We start from the raw sequence: 22,016 nt of genomic DNA on the forward strand, positions 1-22,016 counted from the left end.
CTTCCTTCTCCTCTTTTTGCCTTCAACAACTCTGTGAGACAGTTTGGGCTGAGAGAGCAAGGGACTGGCCCAAAGTCACCCCAGGAGTTTGCATGGCTGAGGCTGGACTAGAATTTGGGTCCCCCCATTCCTTGTTCAGCTCCTTAACCACTGCACCACACTATTATATGAACCCAGCCTCTCTCTTCAGACAGAAAGATGTGGACCTTTTTTCCAGATTTCCAAACTCTTACAACAACAGCAATTATATAATTAGGCAGCAAGTGAAGACAGATAAGTCATGTGAAGAAGCCCAGGCACTCTCCATTTACCCAAGACATGTTGTAACATAACCGAGAAAGCAAGGCTGAATGAAGCAATCAATTCTTACTACCGTGAGGAATAAGCTATCTTCCTTGAAAGGGTTTAGCCCCTCCCTAGCCAAAGCAATAAGGAGGGGCTTCTGTGGCTTTTCTTTTTAAACTGAGCTAACTGCTTCTGGTAGCTGACAGTGTGCATGGAACTTTCCCTCTGACCAGGATTGAGGAAGAAGCAGCCCGTTTTTGAAGCCCAGCTATTTTGCTGATTTTTTATCCATGTTCTTTTTTCATTAGCCCAGAAAGGTTTCCCTCTTTTTCTTGGAATTGAAGTCATTTCTGTCAAAATACCACTTTGTGTGTGCACGTGGAACATCAGCCTCCTTTGAGAAGATCACCTACTCAAGATCACCTTGGAGGAGACCAGAAGCTTCAAGTGACAGCCGTCCAGAGACATTGCAAGTCAATCAGTTTGCTGAAACTGAAGGTGAGTGTTACTGACTTCAGCACAGTTACAGTCTTTGGAAGCCTTCACAGTTGGGGAGAATGCACTGAATGGGTATGTCTCCTCTTTGCAATTTCACCTTGCAAAGTAGAAGCAGCCCTATTTTGTCCATTCTTCCTGCTCAATGATAGTTAAAATGACAGCAGGTGGTGCAATGAGGCTTAAGCAGAAACCTCTTGGATCTTAGCACTATGTTATGAGGCTGAATCTCTCCATTGCTGCTTTCATTGGTGTGTTACCTCTCCCCAAAAAAGCAAGCAGTTTTACAAATCAGGTACTCACCATCTGTTCTCATTAGGAAGAGAGATACTTGTGTGTATCTTAGGCTCTTCATCTTGAGAATCTCCAGAACAACGTAGCACCTGAGGGCACCCACTTTGGAACATGTAAATGCCTGAAACTGCTTTGCATGGACTGACAGTATCTGCATAATCCTTTTTTATGATTGCTGTGTCACTGTTTATTAAATGAGAAATAGTTTCTTGTCCAAATTCGCAAGTTATCAGTCAATCACGTCATGCCATTATCTGTGTTTTACAGCTTGATTCAACCCCATCAGATTATATTATGAATCCTCATACCTGTCCTGCTGTTAATCTGTGCCCATTTGGTGGGCAGGGAATGCCAAAACGTTTGCTAACCAAGATGACCAATCAATGATAGTTAGTGCGTGCCCCCTTTGTATCTGAGCATGCATGGATCCTGGAGGCTGACCAAAAAAGCCCTCCCCTTTCACATGCCCCCATGGAAAGGCAAGACAAGAACTTGCTGCTAGTTTGTTTTTTGCCTACCTCTAACTTACAGTCATATCTGTTTGTCTACTGTAAACGGTTCCGGCTCTTTGGAACTCGGTCTATTCACTCTTTCTACAAAGCATTTGTTGACTTACTTGGGTGAGATGAGGAAGGAAGGTATGGTCAAAGAATCAAATCTTGAATGAAGATCTGAGTATGTGCCTTGCAAAATAAACCTTTTTGGAACCTGGCCTGGTGTTCTAAAGCCAATCTCTAAGGCTTGATGGGGAGGCAGAAAAGCACGATCAAATTCTGAAACATCTCAACATCAAGGTGGGACTTGGTGCCTCGGTGGGACTTGAGAGATATTTTAGGATTTTCATCTGAACATTAGAGATGAAGCAGTTACTCGCTTTTTGCACATAGACCTAATATGGGTCAATGGAGGGATATCGATACTTCAGCCATAAGATATCCTCAGTTCTCAGATATAACAGACAGACACAGCTGCACTCTCCAGGAATACTGGTAGCTGCTGGAAAGCCACTATGGTGTGAGGGAAATGTGTTCAGTTTCATCCAAGAAGTTCTGTCTTTAATCCCCAACCCAGCCATGTAGATTATTGGATGGAATCTTAACATTTAACCAATACATCAGTATGCAATATAGATTTAAAACAAGATAATTTGCATCTGTAGGAATCAAAAGGGGTAGATCCTACTTTCAGATAGTGTACTGGAGAGGAGAGACATTTGTGATAGACTTCTGCATCTGTTTTGACTAAATCTAGTCTCAGACCAAACCAATTTGGTCCAATTCTATGGCTTCTCAAGATACGTAGGATCACTACATACTGCCCCAAACTGATCTGGGAGCACCACGAGGCTTTGAAAGTGATTTTGGACTTCTGAAAGCTTCAGAAAACCATACATTGTACCAATAGAAGAGAATATATGTAGCTCAGGGTTGAACTGTGGAGTCCTTGAGGCTCTCTGAGCTTGGTTTTTTGCTTGCAGACCCAACAATGAACTGTTTGTCTACTGTACTTCAGTGCAAAAAAGGGAGTGGGGTTTACTCCTTGTTTATATACAGTAGCTTGCTGTGACAATGTTGGTGGGGGTGTTGTTCTCTCCTTGGTAGTTCCTTGATTAGGCTGTTGTTTACTGCTTGATTGTCTGAGTTGGTAGTTCCAGTTTAACAATACCCTAATCAAGGAACTACCAAGGAGAGAACAACACCCCCACCAACACTGGCAGGGCAAGCTACTGTATATAAACAGGGAGCAAACCCCACACTCACCCGAACTGATGGTGTTACCTAGTTGGGTCATGAAACGTCTGCAAGCCAACAAGCTCAGAGAGCACCAAGGACTCCACAACCATACATTGTGCCATTGTGCCTGGGGGGTGGGGAAATCATGCCATTTTCAGCTTTTTTTTTCTTTTTCTTTTCTCCAGATGGAAAAACTGGAAGGGGAGGAATGGAAAGGACTGACACACACATTTCCACATTTTATTAGGCACCCTCACATTTTAATATGAACTGACTGAATTTTGCATGTTCAGATCAGCACATAAGCTGATCTATGAAAGCTGGCCATTGCTCAACATTTGCATTCCTCTTTGATTTATTATAATGGAGTACCAAACACAATTTAAATTCTTAGTATTTACAGGACCAAGTCACTGATTATTTCTTTCCTCTTGCACTGTGTTTACAGATTGCATACTTCTTCCACCTGGATCTTTTCCCTTTTACCATAAATAATGGATGGTCTTATCTTGCTCACAGCTTGACTGAATATTATGTAAGTTGTATTATTGTCCTTGTACGGTCTATTTTTGTGTCTTTTTATTTTTTTTACGTGTGTCGTGACTGACTTTGACCATGTATACTGGTCTCACCAACATTCGTCTTATATTTTTCATATTTATATATTTAATATTTTCTGTTTCATTTATCTATGAGATATAGTGTATCTGGTCTTTCCATAACATTTAAGCCTGTCTGTAATTAGCATTGGTATTAACTATCTTTAAGTATCTTAATTCTTGCTACTTTGGTATGCTGTCATATTCGCAATGTCATTGCTACTTTTTTCATAACTTTGTAGCTGTCATCTTAATCCCAGGTTATATATTCTTTTCTTCTTTTTTTATTGAACACTTCGAAGAAAATATATAAACAAATACAAAGGACAAGATGAAAAAAGAATAAAAGCATATAATACAGATGAATAAACCAGGGATTTAAAAATGTTATATAGGTTATAACTTTCTAAAATATCACTCACTAGTTGTAAATAGTTAAATATATATTACATTAGGGGACTAAGAATTACTATTAAACTTAAGCTAAAAATGATTATCAAAACACAACATAAATCACTGCATGGAATTATACACTACTAGACAATGCATGACCCATTGAGTCATCGTTTCAGAAATACTTCCTTACCTAAACAGAGAAACGGAATGACCACGGGCGGATTGCGATTAGTTTGCTTTGAAGATTAAAGAAGAAGACATCATTTTATTAAAGAAGAAAGATGCTTAGCAAGAGAACCAAAGGATGGCACCAAAGGATGTCGTTTGGAAGAGGCAGTTGTATTGTCTGATGTTCTTCCTGGACTTGTTTGCAATAGGTTCATCGTTGCTGTATAAATTGAGGAGTTCATTAAGCAGAGGTTGCAAATTGCCTATCTTGACCTTTCCCATCATACAGCAGAAATTAGCTGTTTCTCCAGGAAATAGGAAGGCACAACAGTGAGGGAGGACTTTGGCCATCGCACCAACATCAGAAGAAATATTGCACCATGTGAGCCATGCATTTTCCCTCACTCTTTCTCTGCTGAGGTCTTGTCATCAAAGGCGGGTATCGTCACGTTGAGGAACTCTTGCAGTAATTACTGTTTGCCATATATTCTCAAGCTGATCATCCCTTTCCTCCTCCGTCTCTTTTGTCCCCACTCTGTGGCTTTCATGGTCATTCTGGAGACGTGCAGCCCTTTCACCCTCTGTTTGTTTCTATCTTCTGCAATTTGTTCTTTGTCTTGTGCATTTCTCTGCTCCTTTGTCTCTTCCTCTCTTCTCCTTCTGTGCCTGTTGCTGTCGTTCTAGAGATGTGCGTGCCTACCCTCCTCTGTCTCTACTTCTCTCAAGTTATTTGTCCTGACTGTTTGATCCCAGAGGTGTGCGTCCCTGGCCTCATCCAATTCTTGTTCTATCCTTCTCCTTGCTGCTTCCCAATGTTTGGTGTCATCTATTGGCCATGGCCCTCTCTTTCCACATGGCAGAATTAGGTTGACAATATTTTTTAATTTTAATTTTTAATTTTATTTTATTTTACTACAGTGCTGAACGGTGCCAAGATCACCTCAGAAGAAGTCTTCCTGCCAGCTTGCTTTTTTTTTTTTATCCTGCCTTTATTATTTTTATAAATAACTCAAAGCGGGGAACATAACTAATACTCCTTCCTCGTCTTATTTTCCCTTTGCCAAATTTCAGTCCTTAAGGTATACGGTGCCAAGAGTTCAGACTTCCTGCCATCTTACTTTGCCAAATTTCAATCCCTGAGGTATACAGTGCCATCATTACCTCAGAAGAGTTCACACTTCCTGCCAGCTTCCCTATTAACTTGTTGGAAGCTCACAGGGAGCATTAGAAATGATGATCACGTGACCATGGCTGACTGTGGCAGCGTGGCTGACTGCGGTGGCATGACAGCTCTGAAGTGGCCACAACCTTTCCAAATTTCAATTGCAAAGGAGTCATGGGTCCCAGATTTTGGACACGTTCTTTAAGTTAGCCCATTTGAGGAACGTTGATTCAAAAATTGTTGCCCTATGATGCACCATTTTGCCCAACTGCAGGTTACAGACAGACAGAGTTTTAGTAGTATATAGATAATGAGTTCAGTCCATGTTGCTAAAATCCATTCTGATTTAGGTTTCTTGTAAAATTGAAATATGTAGATTCTATACCTCAATAAACTCAGATTTTGAATGTGGTACTGATCCATGTATTAGATTATAGTCTATGAATGGTTTCCAGCCTGAGCTGAAACCTGGGTCAGGTAGGAGTTGTTCTAGGCATCAATAGCTTGGTTGGCCATTTTTCTACTGAAGAGCTCAGGCAACCTTTTCAGTAACAAGCATACATGCCATGTTATGCTTCCTTCTTGTACTTTTTTTTATTTTTTTAAAAATTATACTTAAGGGGTTCTGTTGGTTTGTTTGTTTCCTTCACTACGTTCATCCTATGTGCATTTCAGTGCAAAGGTCAGGTAGCGAATCTGTTTCTGTGAATTTGTCTGCAACTGGTATCTTTTACTGATTACTCATTTTACTGATTTCTGATATATCAACCTTATTTGTGTTACCTCACTTACTTCTTTAAGCCTTACGGGTGCTACCATATCTGTTCACATAAGTCTTCTTTTCATATTCCCTCTGCACGTAATTTTTATTGAACATCTACTGGTATGTACGTTCTATTCATGTATAATATATTTACTGTGGTATGTGCTGTTTCATTTTTTTTTCTCAATCCCGTCAAAAAGAAAAATTCTCTCAGAATACTTTGGGACTCCATTACAATTAAACCTCCTTTCTACTACTTCACCTCCTTTTACATTTATTTCTGACCTTTGGTCAAGCAAAGAACACTAAACTCATGGCCCCAAACAGGTCACAGATATAAATGAAGGATGTACGGGGAAACAGGAAGGGGCAACTCATAATGTGCAAGCTCCATGCTCAAGTAGTGCTGCAAGAGAATGGCACTGCTGGCACTGAGGAGCTAAGGCTGGTATTACCCAGAGGTAGCCCATAGTGTAGGCCGCATGGCATTGCCCTCCCAGAATTGTAGAAATATAATACAATAATAAGGACGGCGAGAGAGCCAGTTTGGTGTATGGTTAAGGCACCAGATTAAAAACCAGGAGACTGTGAGTTCTGGTCTCGCCTTAGGCACAAAGCCAGCTGGGTGAACTTTCTCTCAGCCCTAGGAAGGAGGCAATGGCAAACCACTTCCAAAAAACCTTGCTAAGAAAGCTGCAGGGACTAGTCCAGGCAATCGCCAAGAGTCAAAAAGCTGACTCAAAGGCAATAATAATAACAACAACAACAACAACAATATGTACTGTATAGCCATTTGAAAACCCGTTGTTTACAGAAGCGATGAACTCATTGGTGACAAAAGCAGGAATAAGAACTTCTCTTTCTTTGTAGCACAGGGTGAAAGCTAGTTCTGTCTTTTAAATACAAGACAAGGGCTAAAAGCATTAAACTTGTGTGTTTCAAGAGTGCTATGGATCCTGTGTAGGAGCTAATAAGCACTGGTTAGATCAGTTTTTTTCATCCTTGGTGATTTTAAGACAGGTGGACTTCAACTCCCAGAATTCCCCACCAGCATGGCTGGCTTGGGAATTCTGGGAGTTAAAGTCCACCCGACTTAAAGTCGCCAAGGTTGAGAAACACTGGGATAGATGCCTCTGTGGAAGCCAGATGTTTCGGCAGGTGCTTCTGGTCTGTTTTGTTAGGAAGTAGCTAGGAAGTGCACTGCCCAACAACTGGAAGGGAAAGTTGTATCTGCAGTCGCCTTAAGTGGTCAATAGAAGCTGGATAGATTCCAGCTCCAAACCAGATCATCAGCCATCTAGGTCAATGTTTTTCAAACTTGGCAACATTAAGTTGTGTGGACTTCTTAAAGCATGCTGAGGAATTCTGGGAGTTGAAGTCCACACATCTTAAAGTTGCCAAGTTTGAAAAACACTCTCCTAGATCATATCCACAGCAATAATTGGGCTGGGAGAAGAGGGAAACCATTACTTTATAACAATTGTGCAGAAGTTAGGGGTATGTTTGGATGAGCCCTTAAAATGCTTCTCTATAGTCTGCCCTAGGAACTTGTTGAAGGGTGGGTCTATAGATGAAATAATCAGAGGAACATTAGAGAAGCACAGTTGAATTGGGCTCAAAGGCCTTCTCCATCTCCCAGAGTGGACATCCAGATGCAAATGAGTATCACAAACCGGCCATTAGCTCAGGGGCTCTGGGTATATAAAAAGAGCCCTGCTGAATCTGATCAGCTTGTCTTGTCTTCCTATGTAAACTGTTTTCTCAACTGAGGATTATTTGGGCAGTCAACTCTTAGGTAGATGGAGCAGAAGTCAAAAGGAATGGCCTTCCTCCCTCCCTCCTTTCCTTCCTTCCTTCCTCGTATCTTATTTCTTTATTACATTATAACCATTATTCCTTTTCATGAGATGAACTTCATTCCTCATCTTTTTCTCCCCCTTTTTAGATGCTTGGCCTCACCCTAGGGATACTTTTGCTTTTATTAATTTGAAAAAGGGTTTCCCCCCCCCCCCCCCCCATTTAGTTGGCTGATAAAGGGCAAAAGATAGATCTTCCTAGAGGTCTGAACCGATAAACTGTTTGTAGTTGAGAGTCATGGCTGGCAACCCAAATATGAGACAGACAGAATGGCTTCTGGCCCAGTGTCCAAGTGAAAAGGCATTGCCCACTGGGACAACCGGAAAAGCTGTTTTCTTCACTCCTTGAGTTATTGTTACTGTCACAGTAAAGATAACACTGACTTAGATGTTTGGTTTGACTTTTAATAATCTGTTTTCATCTCCATTTTATGAAGCTTTCCTCAATGGTAAAACAGTTGCTTTTAGGAACAAAAAAATATCTGTTTAAAACCAGAGATGGAAAACATGTGCCTTTGCAAAGAATGTCTGGCAGGTCCCATCAACTATCTCTTTTGGCTGTATGAACAAAGAAGGAGTTGAGCATCTGAACAACCACCAGTTGCTCATCCCTGCCAATTACAGGCTGGTTCACACTTCAGGCTAACCTATTTACTGAGCTCAGACAACATGCTTAATCAGATTAACTACCAACCTAGTGGCTTGGTTTGCTTATCATGCTCAGCCTGGCTAGTTTTAACTTTAATCGGGTCAGTTACAAATCTGGTGGCTTAGTTTGCTTAACATGGTCAGCTAGGTTAACTGTTTTATTGTTTGGGATGTCGTAAGAAACCAGAAATCTTATTAGTTTATGGTTCAGTGTGGGGAACCAGAAAATAGGTCAGTTCAGTAACCAGGTTAAGCAGGTTGTTGGAACAGGGCCATTATGTAAGCCATTATTGAAGTCTTCCATGGATATGTTAAGACCTCAGCACTGTGTGCCATCTCCCAAAGACTTAGGTACACCCCCTAGATATTTTCAAAAGTTGTTACCACATTTTGATTTTCAATGTGGAAAGGGAAAACTAGCAAATACAGGACTAGGGTACAATTCTTTAAACCAGCCTTTCTCAACTTTTTGACCCTGGAGGAACCTCTGAAATATTTTCCAGGCCTCAGGGAACCCCTGCACATTCAGGCTCAAATATAGGCCAGAAGGTACAAAATTCATTTCATAGGTAGGCCTATATACTGTATATGCTCAGTGTTCTTAAACTAAAAATAAAGAATGAAGCTTACTTCTTTAATGTGAAGTTGCCTGAACTTGAAATATTTTTTTAAATAAATTGTGATCTCCCAGGGAACTCCTAGTGACCTCTTACAGAACTCTAGGGTGCCACAGAACCCTGGCTGAGAAACCCTGATTTAAACTATACTTAGTTTACTTTTAAATCTAATTGAAATTAAGTTCGTTCATTTTAGTTTTGCCAGACTTCTTACCTTCTAGAGAATGGCCTCCAGACCTCAACAGCCATGTGCTGCCTCTGCCTCAGTTGAACAGCCTGGACGTAAGGCTTCACAGATTGTGCAACCAATCCAATACAGTAGTGGTTTAGTCTAAGATTGGGCTGAAAAGATTTCCAGTTGCTCAAGTGTGTAATTTCCCTGTGAAAGAGACTTTTCTGGTTCAACATTAGTCTCGGGATGCTTGCCAACTTTTTTTCAGATATCCCTTAGTCATTCCTTTAAGCTGGCTTTATTGGTTGAAGGCAATAAGTGTCAACTGTTGCTGCTTTGGGTTGTTTTTTTTTTTTCCATTATGTGTCTGAAAGCTCCCTGGCTGTTTATAGTTCCCTTCTGATATTTTCTCTTGGGAGTGAATGGGGGAGCCAGGGAGACTGCAAACTGTTGGAGAGGTTACGGTACCATGAAAAATGGAGCATTCGCATGCATACCCTAGGTGCCTCTTCCCTAACAGGGATCAAACACCAGATTCTAGTTGTGAGAACTGCACCAAAATCCTTTTTGTTTTGGAAAGGATTTTCAAAAGCAAAGAATCAGATAATCAAGCAACTCATATCTGCATATGATAGGCATATAATCAAGCAACTCATATCTGCATATGATATGAGTGATTCAGGGCCTTCCTTTCTACCTCTTCCTTGATAGTCTCCATGACTGATACTTTCCGAGACTGCAAAATCCTGATTTTGGAAAAATCACAAAAAAGTGAGAGGGGAGCAGAGCCATTCAAAGGATCCCAAGCTGCATGTAGCCCATAAAAATCTGGGATATATCCCAATGGAAAAGGTGAGACATATGGTATGTAGCAAGTTCATGTGAACTGTATCTAATTATACTCAAATTCAATTTACATGAAATGAAACCAATATTTGTGATGCTTCTACCCAATTCTTTGTCTAGCCTTACATATGTTTGTGGCCCCTAGGAACCCCCTGCCCCATCAGTGTGGCTCTCAGTCTCCAACCTTCTAATGTGATTCCTCCATTTGCAAGGATTAGACACGTTAGTCTTTTCCTTCCTTTTCAATGCCTAGTAGTGTGCTAATTGCTAACTAGTAGAATAATGAAAAATTAGACTCAGACCTCATTAAAGATATCTGCAAAAAGTAATTATTAATGGCTGGCATTATTGATCCCTTGCCAAAAATGCACTGAACATATATCCATACATGTGTGCATACAACAGACATTGATCATCTATCAGATCAATCTTTATTATGGTCATCGACCAGCATAATACATTGTTCATATATACAAATTCGTATACTGTACATATCTGGAATATTTCTGAACAATCTGTTAGAGTCAAGCTTTTCCAAAGTAGCATCGCTCAACAATGTAAAATACAATAAAAAGCTAATGATAGCAATACAGTCAAATCAATGACCAGGCACTCCCCACAGTAATATACTTTCATCTGAGTGATGTATATGTGTTCAAAAGATTATACATATTTTGGATAATGAGGTTTCTTTGCAACTAACACAACACTTATAATGCTCTAAATTCGTACATATTTAACTGACATCAGTTTGGTTCTTTGTCATGGTGTTTCATGGTATTACCCTTAAGAGCCCTATCTTGCCTTTCCATCAAAAGGTGGCATTTTTATGGGTTATTTTCTTTGATTTAGAGATCATGCTATCAACATTTAATTTAATCTGTACGTGTGTATACAGGGGGAGAGAGAGAGAGAAGGGGGAAAAGAATCCTTCTACATCTTCCATTGAAGCTATTAAAAGTTAAATGTACTTATAAAATGCATGATGGACAAAATTCCAAACAATCCAGAGAATATGCTTCACATAGGCAGCCTGCTAAGAGTAATTTTATTCTGCAATGAAAGTCGATTGTGCCATAAGCAGCTTTCTTCAGAAGCTACAAGATCTCTCTTTTTTTTTTAAAAAGGGCTCTATTTGATACCTAAAATGGAACTTTAATTTTTCCAGATGCTTGATCCAGAAGGTGCCCCCTTCTGTAATCCCCAGTGATTGATGCCTCTTCCAGTGAAGGCTAAAGAAAGATTTCCACGTAGCGCTGAAAGATTATTTGTTCTTTCTGCATGCTCACTGAGAAAAAGCATTAAAGCCATTCCAGAAGTGAGTGCAGGCTGAGATGGACCCTCCAGTGGTAATTTCAAATATAGCAATCACATTTCTCCAAGCCTCTTCATGGTTAGAAGTGAAAATTCTGCTTGTCTAGCGTTGTTTGAGTCAGGTAAATATGGTTGTGAGATAAGACATGAGATGAAGGGGTTAAACTGTAAGTACCGTAAATACTTAACAATCTATTTTGTAATTTTAGGTCCACACGGACCTAGTCTACCCACATTTCCTTCCTGTAAAATCAACAGAAAGAGTTGCAACGAGGGGTGACCTCTCTTTCACTCTGCCCAGTATCCTGAAGCAGATCTTCAGAACATGTAAACTTCTCAGGCAAAGATCCCTAAATCAGCCATCAAGTCCAGTGTGGAAGGTCTGCAGTGAAGGTCTGAAATGTATGTAATTCTTCTACTAACAAAATAGTTGGCATTTCTGACTCATGTAATACATATTCTCTTAAGATGGATCTTCTGCAGTGTAGATCCTTTTGCAGCTTGAAGTTGAAATAATTGCTTTCTTTGCTTATTTAACTGTCCTCAATTTTATTTGGATGTGTTCTGATTAATCAAATTATTAGTAATGTGGTGGGTAGTTCCTGGACTGGGTAGATCCTGAATTGCTGTTTCTGATTCCATAGTATTGCTTGGATCTTTTCAATTATACTTCAGCTCTTAACCTCTAGGCAAAGATGGGTAACCTACAGCCTCCAGATGGTGCTGAATTACATCTTAGCATCTTTGGCCATACTCACAGATGTAATTCAACATCTGGGAGTTGAACTGGAAAGGCCACAGGTCCCTGAATAACAGGGAATTGGCTGAGTATAGAACGTGGGAGCAGACCAAGTGATAATTCAGGATCTTCCTGAGATCCCTTCTTCCTGTTGTACATTCGTGATCCACCGTCTATTAAATTAATCAGTAGTCATGGTTGGCAAGCTATTTTGTGCAGGCTTTAGTTCACCTAATGATGGCAACTGGGACTGCCAGAACTGCTGTCATAAGTCAGTGCAGTCACATGACATCACGCCTTACAACTGTGTCGCTTAGCAACAGAGTTGCCAGTCTCAATTACCATTGTTAAGCGAGAACTACCTGTAATTATTCTATTATAAAAGTATTCTATGTGTCCACTAAGAAGTAAATCCCACTGAGTGTACTAAAGTATTTCCAGTTAAATACATGTAAGAGTGCAGTGTGTCCTATTCCTGTCCTAATTCTTTAATTTTACCAAGTCTGTTCTAAGTAAGACAAAATTGGAATCCAACCATGAAATTCACTTTGCTCATATATACTTTTTTCCATTCTATGCTTTCAAGTTTTTTCTATGTTTAGCTCTCATTCCTTTCCAACAGCTTGATTTCTAACTGTTTTTTTAAGATCACCAAATTGTTTTCACATCAACCACTGTTAAAAAAAAAAGTGTACTCATTTCTACCCTTCTTATTCAAATAAATGCTAGAGCTGCTTACAACCAAGATTAAAATCAAGTTATCAAGAAATCAAACCACAAACAATAATTGTGCTGAGCAAACAGAAGTACTGTTTAGATAAAGTTCAGAGGGGCCAGGTAGATTTAAAAATAAGCAAATAAACAGAGCATGAAACATGTTGTGGTCTTTTTAAAAATTTTCATAAGAGTTTTTTTTTTTTTTTAATGTAACTGGGAAGATCTTAGGACTATAAAGGTTTTGGCTTGAACCTGCATCTATTGGCAACATTGTCCCTGCAAGATTTTGCTCTTGTTTCAGCTGGTCAAAAGTATATCTCCTCGTAAAGTTCCCGCTGTTGCTTCTGGGCTACAATCAGGAACATCCCAAGAAGCCAGCTGGGAGTTGAAAAGCTCTTTCGATCCAATCAGATTAGTCTAACTGAATCTATTCTAATTCAATCTAATTGAATTCAATCTAACTGAATTCTAATTCAAATGAATTCTAATTGAATTCTAATTCTAACTGAATTCTAATTCTAATTCAATCTAATTGAATTCAATCTAACTAAAACCAGAAACTGAGATCATGCAAAAACTCCACTGAAGTCCAAACTCATAATCAAAAACTCTGCCACATTAAAAAAAAGTGGGTAGATTCTGGATGAAGAAGTGGTTGGAGCCAAAGCAAAATTTAAATTTGATTTAACATAATTTAAATGTGTGTGTCATTAACTATAAATATAATTGAATGGTCTCAATTAATCTGATTAGTCTCCATGGATGTAATAATATTCACCTTCCATCACGTTGCAAAGTACACTCGGCAGACTTTGGGGAGACACTGGAGGCAGCATGCAAGGCCTTTCTGTGTGTCAGGCTCTTTGGCAGCAGCTGCACAACAAAAGTAATTCTTTCCAAGCACAAAATCTTCTTTAGCAAGATTTATTGCAATGAAAGGGATGGAGTTACAAGCATTTCAGCAACTGGCTATTTCACATTTGGAATCAATTTATTTCTTAATAATGTCTAGAACTTCAGTAGAGGGCAGTTTGACATGAGACTGCCCTCCATTTGAAGATGTCCTTAGTTCAAAGGCTAAGGACAATGCTGCCAATAGATGCAGGTTCAAACCCTAACCCAGACCCCAGACTGTTTAAAGATCAAGGACCATGAAAAGGTAGCATGGTAAATGTTAAAGTTACAGTCGAGAGTACAGCAGCCTGAGCAACTAGCACACAGTTTACCTGGTCATATACTGTAGTTCCCAGCCTCACCTGGATAAATGGTGCTTCCTTTCTAAATCATAATGAATGAGACCACAGCCATCTGGATTTTATTATATTTGGTAGCTTTGTGAAATTGTTTTATAGTGTATTTTATATTGGGATTTTATTATATATTTATTGTTTTATATTGTAAATCACCCAGAGTCCCTCTGGTCAGAGGATATGGATGGTGACATATTTGATAAATAAATAAAAATAATAATTGTTTCTACGTGTGTTCTGGTATCTGTAAATTAATAGATGCTATTTTACACAACCCAGTAGTCTCTTTTGTCCTTGTTTTTGGTGATAACATTTTCTTCCTTAAGGGTGATGTGTTACTCAGTATTGTATTTAATCCTATGTTTCCTTTACTACCCATAGTGATCAGGGTTTGTTTTTTTTTACAAACACACCCACACACACTTTAAAAAAATAGATTTTTGAACTGTAATTGTTCACTTCTGTTTCAGTTATGCTTTTTGTTCTTTACTTTCAAGGAACATCAAGATAACTTTAGATTTCTACATGATGATTGCACATTTATTCAGGTAGATTCCTTGGGTCAATCTTGCAGAACTGAACCATCATCATCATCATCATCATCATCAAATTATTCCCAGCAAGTTCACAAGCATCTGAAGTTCAGCTATTGGTATGAAAATTCTTATTACGAAAGAATTGTAGCTGGCTTTTTTAAAGAATACCATGGCAACGTATTGCTTAGATCAGAATCAACAGGAAAATCAAATGACAACTAGTAATAACAAAAGAACTGCATTTAACAAGCAGAAGTAAACAGCCATGTAATAATACGTTATTTGGAAAAGTCAGTTAAACTGGGAGGATTTCTCATAAAAGTACTTTGGCCAGCTGAAATCTAGAATCAGTGAAGTGGCCAGATATGAAGTCAGATTCTTCATTTTTCTAGTACACGATAAATGAGTGAGGTTTTACTAGTTCTGCTTGGAGATACTATAGATTATCTCTAAAATTTTCTGCCTTGGATCCAGACAACACACTGGTCTAAGCTAAAAAGGGGTTGAGAAGTTTATGATTCAGCATGGCTTAAATTAGAAGCTTGTACAATCAGTACAAACAAAAGACTGATTGTGTATGGAGATGGGCAGCCATATGCATTTGACAGATAAATACATGAAATAAAAGAGGAAGGGTTGTGGTACTGACTCTCTATTCTCCCCCAAGTCATGAAGACTGTTGTTAACAAACTGCTAATAGCAGTTAGACAACAACCACTTGAACTACACTGAGAAAATTGTCCACCCAAGCAGTTCCAAATGAAATTACTGTTTCCCCCTGAAAGTTGCAACTAGAGTATAGCATTTTAAGTCTAAATCACTGGGAATGGGGAGATGAGTTTGTGGGTGAGTTTTTCTGTTTATAACTGTATGCTTCTTGGGATGTCATTGCCTCTGAGTTTGTAGGTATCCTTGCAGGTGTGTGTGGTGTTGGGTGTGCTTGTGTTCATACCTCTTCGTGTATTTGAATGCATGTGGGTGCAGCTCCTTGGGAGTTCGAAAGGTTTTTCATCCCTAAATTACAGGGATGCTTGTTCAAGCTGAAGGGTGTGATTTCTAAGCTTGAATCAATTTTGGCAATTTAATTTGACGATGTTCCAGGAAGCACTTAGAAAACTGGTTAGGAGCACTTAACTTTTAACCACATATCAAAGAAGTAATTCCAGGGTGGGTTTCCCGGACTCCAGCTTACTGAAAGCTATTTCTTTACTCCTCTCAAGCACTCTCTCTCTTTCTTTCTGTACTACATTAGGTATAGGAAACCTACACCCTGCAGAGTGCCCCACCCCACCCCAATCTGGGCAACTGCTTTCTTCAACAGGGTCTGCCCAGTTCTCAGCTCTGCCACTTCTTTCCCAAGCCTTTATGCTTCTCAGTTCTGGAAGGGGAAATGTTCAGAAGCATGTGAATAGGGCTTGAATATTTGTTTGGTTTGGAGAAAGCGTATGGAGAGCGGTATGTCCACAGTGGGTACCTCCACCCATTTTGAACTGTGGCCCCATCTTCAACAGGCTACAGCCTGGCCATCTACAGATATACAATTCATGGTGTATTTGCCCACAGCTAACTCAGCCCTTGGGCTTAAATCAGTGTCCCCACCTGCATTTAAGCTAGGCTTCCTGGCAATCTTTTTATAGATACAGAGGAAGGTGTGGACAACCTGACATTTTGTTAAAGAAACAATGTTGGGTGCTGATGTAATCCTTGGATGCATGCTCTAGTTTCTAAACATCACATCCAGTGTGCGCCCTCTTCCAAATAGTTGAGATTTATGGAATTGAGGGCCAGGAATTGGCAGTTAGTCAATTGCTGAGCAATAGGATATGAGAGAGACTGAAATTGTAGACACACTTAACTGGGATAAATGGTTTCAGTGAGGATATAGCTGAATAATCAAGTGTAGGGTCAATATTCCTAATTTTTCTACATAATATAGCTACTCGAAATGGACTGGAGACTTATTCAATAAACTGTTTGCTTCCTTGCTAAGTAATATAGCAGTTTAGGATATACATTTTGAGGTTTGCCAACGTGAAGAATGCTTTTTTTCTAATGGCACATTAAGCTTTCAGTTTCTTCTGCATCTGCAATTTAATCTGATTTCTTTGAAAGAAATAAATATCATCATGAGCTGCATGTTTAGGAAGGGAGGAAAGTGCCTGAAACTGAACCTGGCTACTGGTTCATCTGGTGTGGTATTGTCTACACCACCACCTGGATTTTAACAAAAATCTTTTTTAGCTTTATCTGGACATGCCAAGGAAAGAGGCTGGATTTTCTTCCTGCAAAACCTGGGCTCTGCAACTAAGTTTCCACCAGCCATTCCTTAGGTATGGTGTTTCAGGATATCTAACCATCACTTTCTAGAACAAGATCTTTTCAATTCCATGGAGGCTAGTCCCAATAAGCAAGCATGGGATTTTAAACAATGATTGAGAAATGTGCACGCTTCCAGTCTAGCACATAACATCCTTTTTTGTAGGACTATTCTCAGCTTTTCTGTTTAATGTTGCACCACTTGCCTTTTCACTGAGTTCTGAAAAAGAACATCACCAGTTCTTTTACTCAGCGATGCAGTATCTCCTCTTTAACCAGGATTGCCCCCTTCTGGTTATCTCATCATATTGTCCTCAATAGAAATAAATAAAAGTCTCACTAGATACAATGCAGAATGTAATATAGGAGATTACACCCAAGAAAACTTCTAACTAATTTAATCCATTTATTTGGCAGATATGCAAATCAGGACAAGATGCTAATCACTTTTATGCTTACTATCATTCTCCCGGTCTGATAGGTAGCCTAGATGGAAATTCTTCTGAGACTTTAGAACTTCTTTAGATTGTCTTTGGATGATGTTCTGAGCTTATTTCATCCCTAGTAATGGACAGCTGATGCTACTGGGACTGTTTTTTTCTGTTACTCTGCATCTTCCCTGGCTGCCCTCATAATTTTCCTTGGGACTGTTGTGTGAGAAGCCAGGGAGGCTGCAGACTACTGAAGAGAGGATTGAACAGTGAAAGGCAGGACAAACACATTCATCCATCAACTACCTTGTCACTAAGGTAAGGTCAAGAACTCCAGATTCAGGTAGTCCTTGACTTACAACCATTTATTTAGCAACCATTCAAAGTTACAATGGCACTGAAGAAAGTGACTTGTGACCAGTTCTAACACTTACAGCATATATTTATGATGGTTGCAGCATTCTGGGGTCACTGATTGCCATTTGCAACCTTCCCAACTAGCTTCCGACAAGCGAAGTCAATGGGGGAAGCCGGATTTACTTAACAACCATGTGATTCACTTAATGACCACAGCAAAAAAGGTCATAAAATCGGACATGACTCACTTAACAAGTGCCTCACTTAGTGACAAAAGTTCTGGTCCCAGTTGTGGTCATAAATCAAGGACTACCTGTATCACAAGAGCTTCACTGATATTTTTGTCTACTTTGAACATAAAACCAAGTAGCTATTCTTTTCCATAAAAATGAATGAGAAATTCTTGGTACAGCACTGTTTTTATACATGATTTAAGAACAAATCAGTGTTTTTTTTAAAATGAGCTGCCTTGTTGGTAGTGTCTTTATGTTCTAAATCTCATTCTGAGCATGTTTGTATTCTTTTCCCCCTTTTTGCCCTGTAGGAGTTGAGTGTGACCCCATGGCTTCTCCTGTAAATGCAATGAAAAACATGACATGCAATACCACCATTGATGAATTTCGGAGTCAGGTGTATCCCGTGACGTACTCCATTATATCTATCTTGGGATTTGTGGGAAATAGCTTTGTGTTGTGTGTCCTCATCAGGACGTATCAGGAGAAGACAGCTTTTCAGATATACATGTTCAATCTTGCAATTGCAGATCTTCTGTTTGTATGTACTCTGCCCCTGCGAGTGGTCTATTACGCCTATAAAGGGAACTGGTTCTTCGGTGATTTTTTATGCCGGATCAGCTCCTATGCCATGTACGTCAACTTGTACTGTAGCATCCTATTCATGACAGCTATGAGTTTTTTCCGTTGCATTGCCATTGTTTTCCCCATCTGGAATATCCAATTTACCTCACAGAAGAGAGCCATCATGGTATGCATTGGCATTTGGTTCTTCGTAACACTGACCACTTTGCCATTTTTGCAGCAAGGTTCCCACGTATCTCATGAAAATATAACCAAATGCTTTGAACCACCGAGGAAGGGGGACATAAGCAAGCTGGTGATTCTCCATTACATTTCATTATTTGTTGGTTTTATCTTTCCCTTTATTACCATCACCATCTGCTACACCATGATTCTAAATAAGCTCCTGAAGAACTCCATGCATAAGAAAGCAGCAGCTCGTAAAAAAGCCATCTGGATGATCCTAATCGTGACCATAGTGTTCCTCCTCAGCTTCACCCCGTATCATATCCAACGCACTGTCCACCTCCATTTTTGGATGAGAGGGGACGTACCCTGCGAGAAGAGTCTCTACATGCAGAAATCTGTGGTGATAACCTACTCCCTTGCAGCATTCAATTGTTGCTTCAATCCGCTTCTCTATTACTTTTCTGGAGGTAACTTTCGCAGGAGACTTTCCACATTCCAAAAGGCTTCTACTTCCAGTCTGCATCACAGGAAGATGTCCTCAAAGATGGAGGAAGCAGTTAAATGAAACACAATGGAACACGTGGACTTCTAAGGGCTTCTTCATCTGTCTCTTGACAAAAACACACAGTTTGGAAGTGACAGAAAGACTGAAGGTCTAGCACCTTGTAGAACTGAAACTAACATGGGTTGGCATGAGCAATGCTCTTGCCGTTATACCAACACCCCCCCAAACAGATGCCAATCTGAAATGCAGATGATCTCACCTGGATATCTGTGCATCGGTGGTTTAACTAGTTCATCAACATGGTGCCCAGGGAAGCCACGATGTATATTGACATTCCCTTGGCAATACCAGATTCCCTGCTCCATCTGACTTCTTATATTTTAAAAATGTTGTCCTTACAAGGCATCATCTGTATTTCCAAACATGCCTCTGGGCCCCAAAGATAAGATATTTTAGGACATAAAAATGATGGTGAGTTGCAATCCCATGCTTTGTTTGGAAGTGTGCCCACTTGCTCAAAAAAAGGGCTGTGATAAGTACGGGTGATAAGGCAGGAGAAGGAACTAAAGAAATTGCAGATAGATTTGAAACTGACGTCTTGTAACTGGTTATGTCCCCTAGTCGCTCTTTGGCAAATAGACAGTTTTCCCCACCAGCAGACATTTTGCAAGACCACCACATCAGATTCTCAAGATACCAAAAGGATCCACGAACCCCCCTAAACCTTGGGGACCTCTATGATAAACCATATAAGGTGATTTCATATTAGCGCTTTTCTTTTCCTTTTTTGAAGCCCAAGGTTCTTTGTGCTTGAACACATCTCTGCATGCCAAGCTGACCAGAGACAAGCCTTGTCAGTCTTTCTGCCCAAACATTAAAGAGCAAGTTAGATATCTACTGTGATATTAGGGGTGCCTACCCTGCTATGATATTGCCAGTTCCAATAGCACCTGACTATTCCCTGGTCAAGCATAGTAGGGTAGGTAAAGGTTTCCCTTGATGTAAAGTCCAGTCGAATCCGACTCTAGGGGGCGGTGCTCATCTCCGTTTCTAAGCCTTAGAGCCGGCGTTGTCCGTAGACACTTCCGGGTCATGTGGCCAGCATGACGACTCGGAACGCCGTTACCTTCCCACCGAAGCGGTGCCTATTGATCTACTCACATTTGCATGTTTTCGAACTGCTAGGTGAGCAGGAGCTGGGACGAGCAACGGGAGCTCACCCCGCCGCGCGGTTTCGAACCACCGACCTTCCGATCGACAGCTCAGCGGTTTAACCCGCAGCACCACCGCGTCCCTATAAGCATAGTAGGATTGCTAAAATAAACTATATGGAAAAGAAACCATATTTTCCTAACCTGGTGGTCTTCTGATGAGTTGGACTTTTTAGCTTCTGGAATCCTTTGACTGTGCTGATTAGAGATTCTAGGAATTTCCAGTATAATGTGTTGAGAGAGCAGAGATTTGAGGAAAGCTGAGGTCAACCATGGCTCAACACTGCTAGTTAAAAGAAAGTGAATTCACCCCTCTTTGGTAAAAAACTGTTGAATGGGGAACACCTGGCTGAATCATCTTGTGAAACAGCCTCTTCTGGTGGTGGGTCACTCTTCTTGTTCGTCCTAAAAGCAAGCTTTTCTTTTTCAATGTGGAAAAGAAATTGAGCCTCTTATTTAAAGTTGGGAGGAGGAATCGGCTATTAAAGGGTTAGGGAATAATGCTAGAGAGCTAAAAATATTAACAAAAAAGAAAAAGAAATATGGGACAGTGAGCATTTTAGAGAAACAAGGAAGATCAACAATGAAATATTGCCTTTTGCCCTAGTCCCCAAGTAAAAGCTGAAACAAAACTCTTCTGTTGTTTAGCTTCCAGGAATGGTACAAAGGAGGAAAAGGTGGGTTTTTTTAAGCTACATAATAATAAATAAATATTACACTTTGGAGGCCAATCTAATTCCAGTTTTAGGGATTAAACAGGCCGGGTTGGGGGGCGGGGGCGGGCAGAGGAATCTATTTCCAGGAGAAGGGGAGAGGTGTCTTTTGACATATAACTGGGAAACTTGAGGCTTCCAGATGTTGGAGAGCTCATATGAGTCACAGCTGGCTAACATGGGCCAGGGTTTATAGCAACAAGAACTGTAGCCCAACAAGGAGAATGTAAAGAAGAATGGGCATCTTTTCTTTCAACCAGAAATAACTGTATATTTGAGGAAGGGAATTTTAGGCATCCTCCCATCTTCTATCCACTTCCTCCCACCCAGTATACTTACAGTATTATAGGTTGGGGAGGACATGTGTGAAAGCAAAATATCCATAGAGTGCCTAGGGAGGCCCTATGTTTCTCTCAGACCTCTACCTTGGTAGATATAAGAATTAGTTAATTCTACAGTCAACAACTTTAGTGATTCAGACAATCAGCAGGAGTTTATGTAATCCTAGGCAAGACTCTAATCCCTGGAGTTAGTTGACTAATTCAACAGTAAATGTAATGTAAACTCAATATTAAGGACTCCCATAAAATGATTAAATCCCATATGCAAAATTACAAAACTCTTCCCTGGTGCCATATTTTTTAAGTAGCATTGGGTTGGCAAGTTGCCATGGTGATTCAGTCAAAGCTAAGATGTCCTTCAGGGAATTGGATATGATTTAATGTCCCAGTCACACAAAATGCAAACATGCAGCCAGCCTGGTGACAAAATGAGCTTCAGGGTCATGATTTTCTCCAATTGTTTTTGACAGGGGCAGCAGGGAAGAGGCTACAGACTGAGAGATGGTGAATGAAAATTAAAAAATAGCCAGTCTTTTCTTTTTCCCTCACCCAGACTCCAATCCTGT

The 22,016-nt window shown here is 40.0% G+C and overlaps 1 protein-coding gene across 1 annotated transcript; it reads left to right on the plus strand.

The window, feature by feature from the left end:
- The first annotated feature begins 479 nt into the window (after positions 1-479).
- CYSLTR1 (cysteinyl leukotriene receptor 1) lies at positions 480-20,165 on the plus strand. The gene is made up of 2 exons (XM_063313546.1): positions 480-758; positions 18,239-20,165. Exon 2 carries the CDS (start codon positions 18,256-18,258, stop codon positions 19,243-19,245), a length of 990 nt encoding a protein of 329 aa, XP_063169616.1. The 5' UTR covers positions 480-758; positions 18,239-18,255; the 3' UTR covers positions 19,246-20,165.
- Positions 20,166-22,016: the final 1,851 nt, after the last annotated feature.

This window comes from Candoia aspera, chromosome 12, assembly GCF_035149785.1.
Source record: "Candoia aspera isolate rCanAsp1 chromosome 12, rCanAsp1.hap2, whole genome shotgun sequence".
Lineage (NCBI taxonomy): Eukaryota > Metazoa > Chordata > Lepidosauria > Squamata > Boidae > Candoia > Candoia aspera.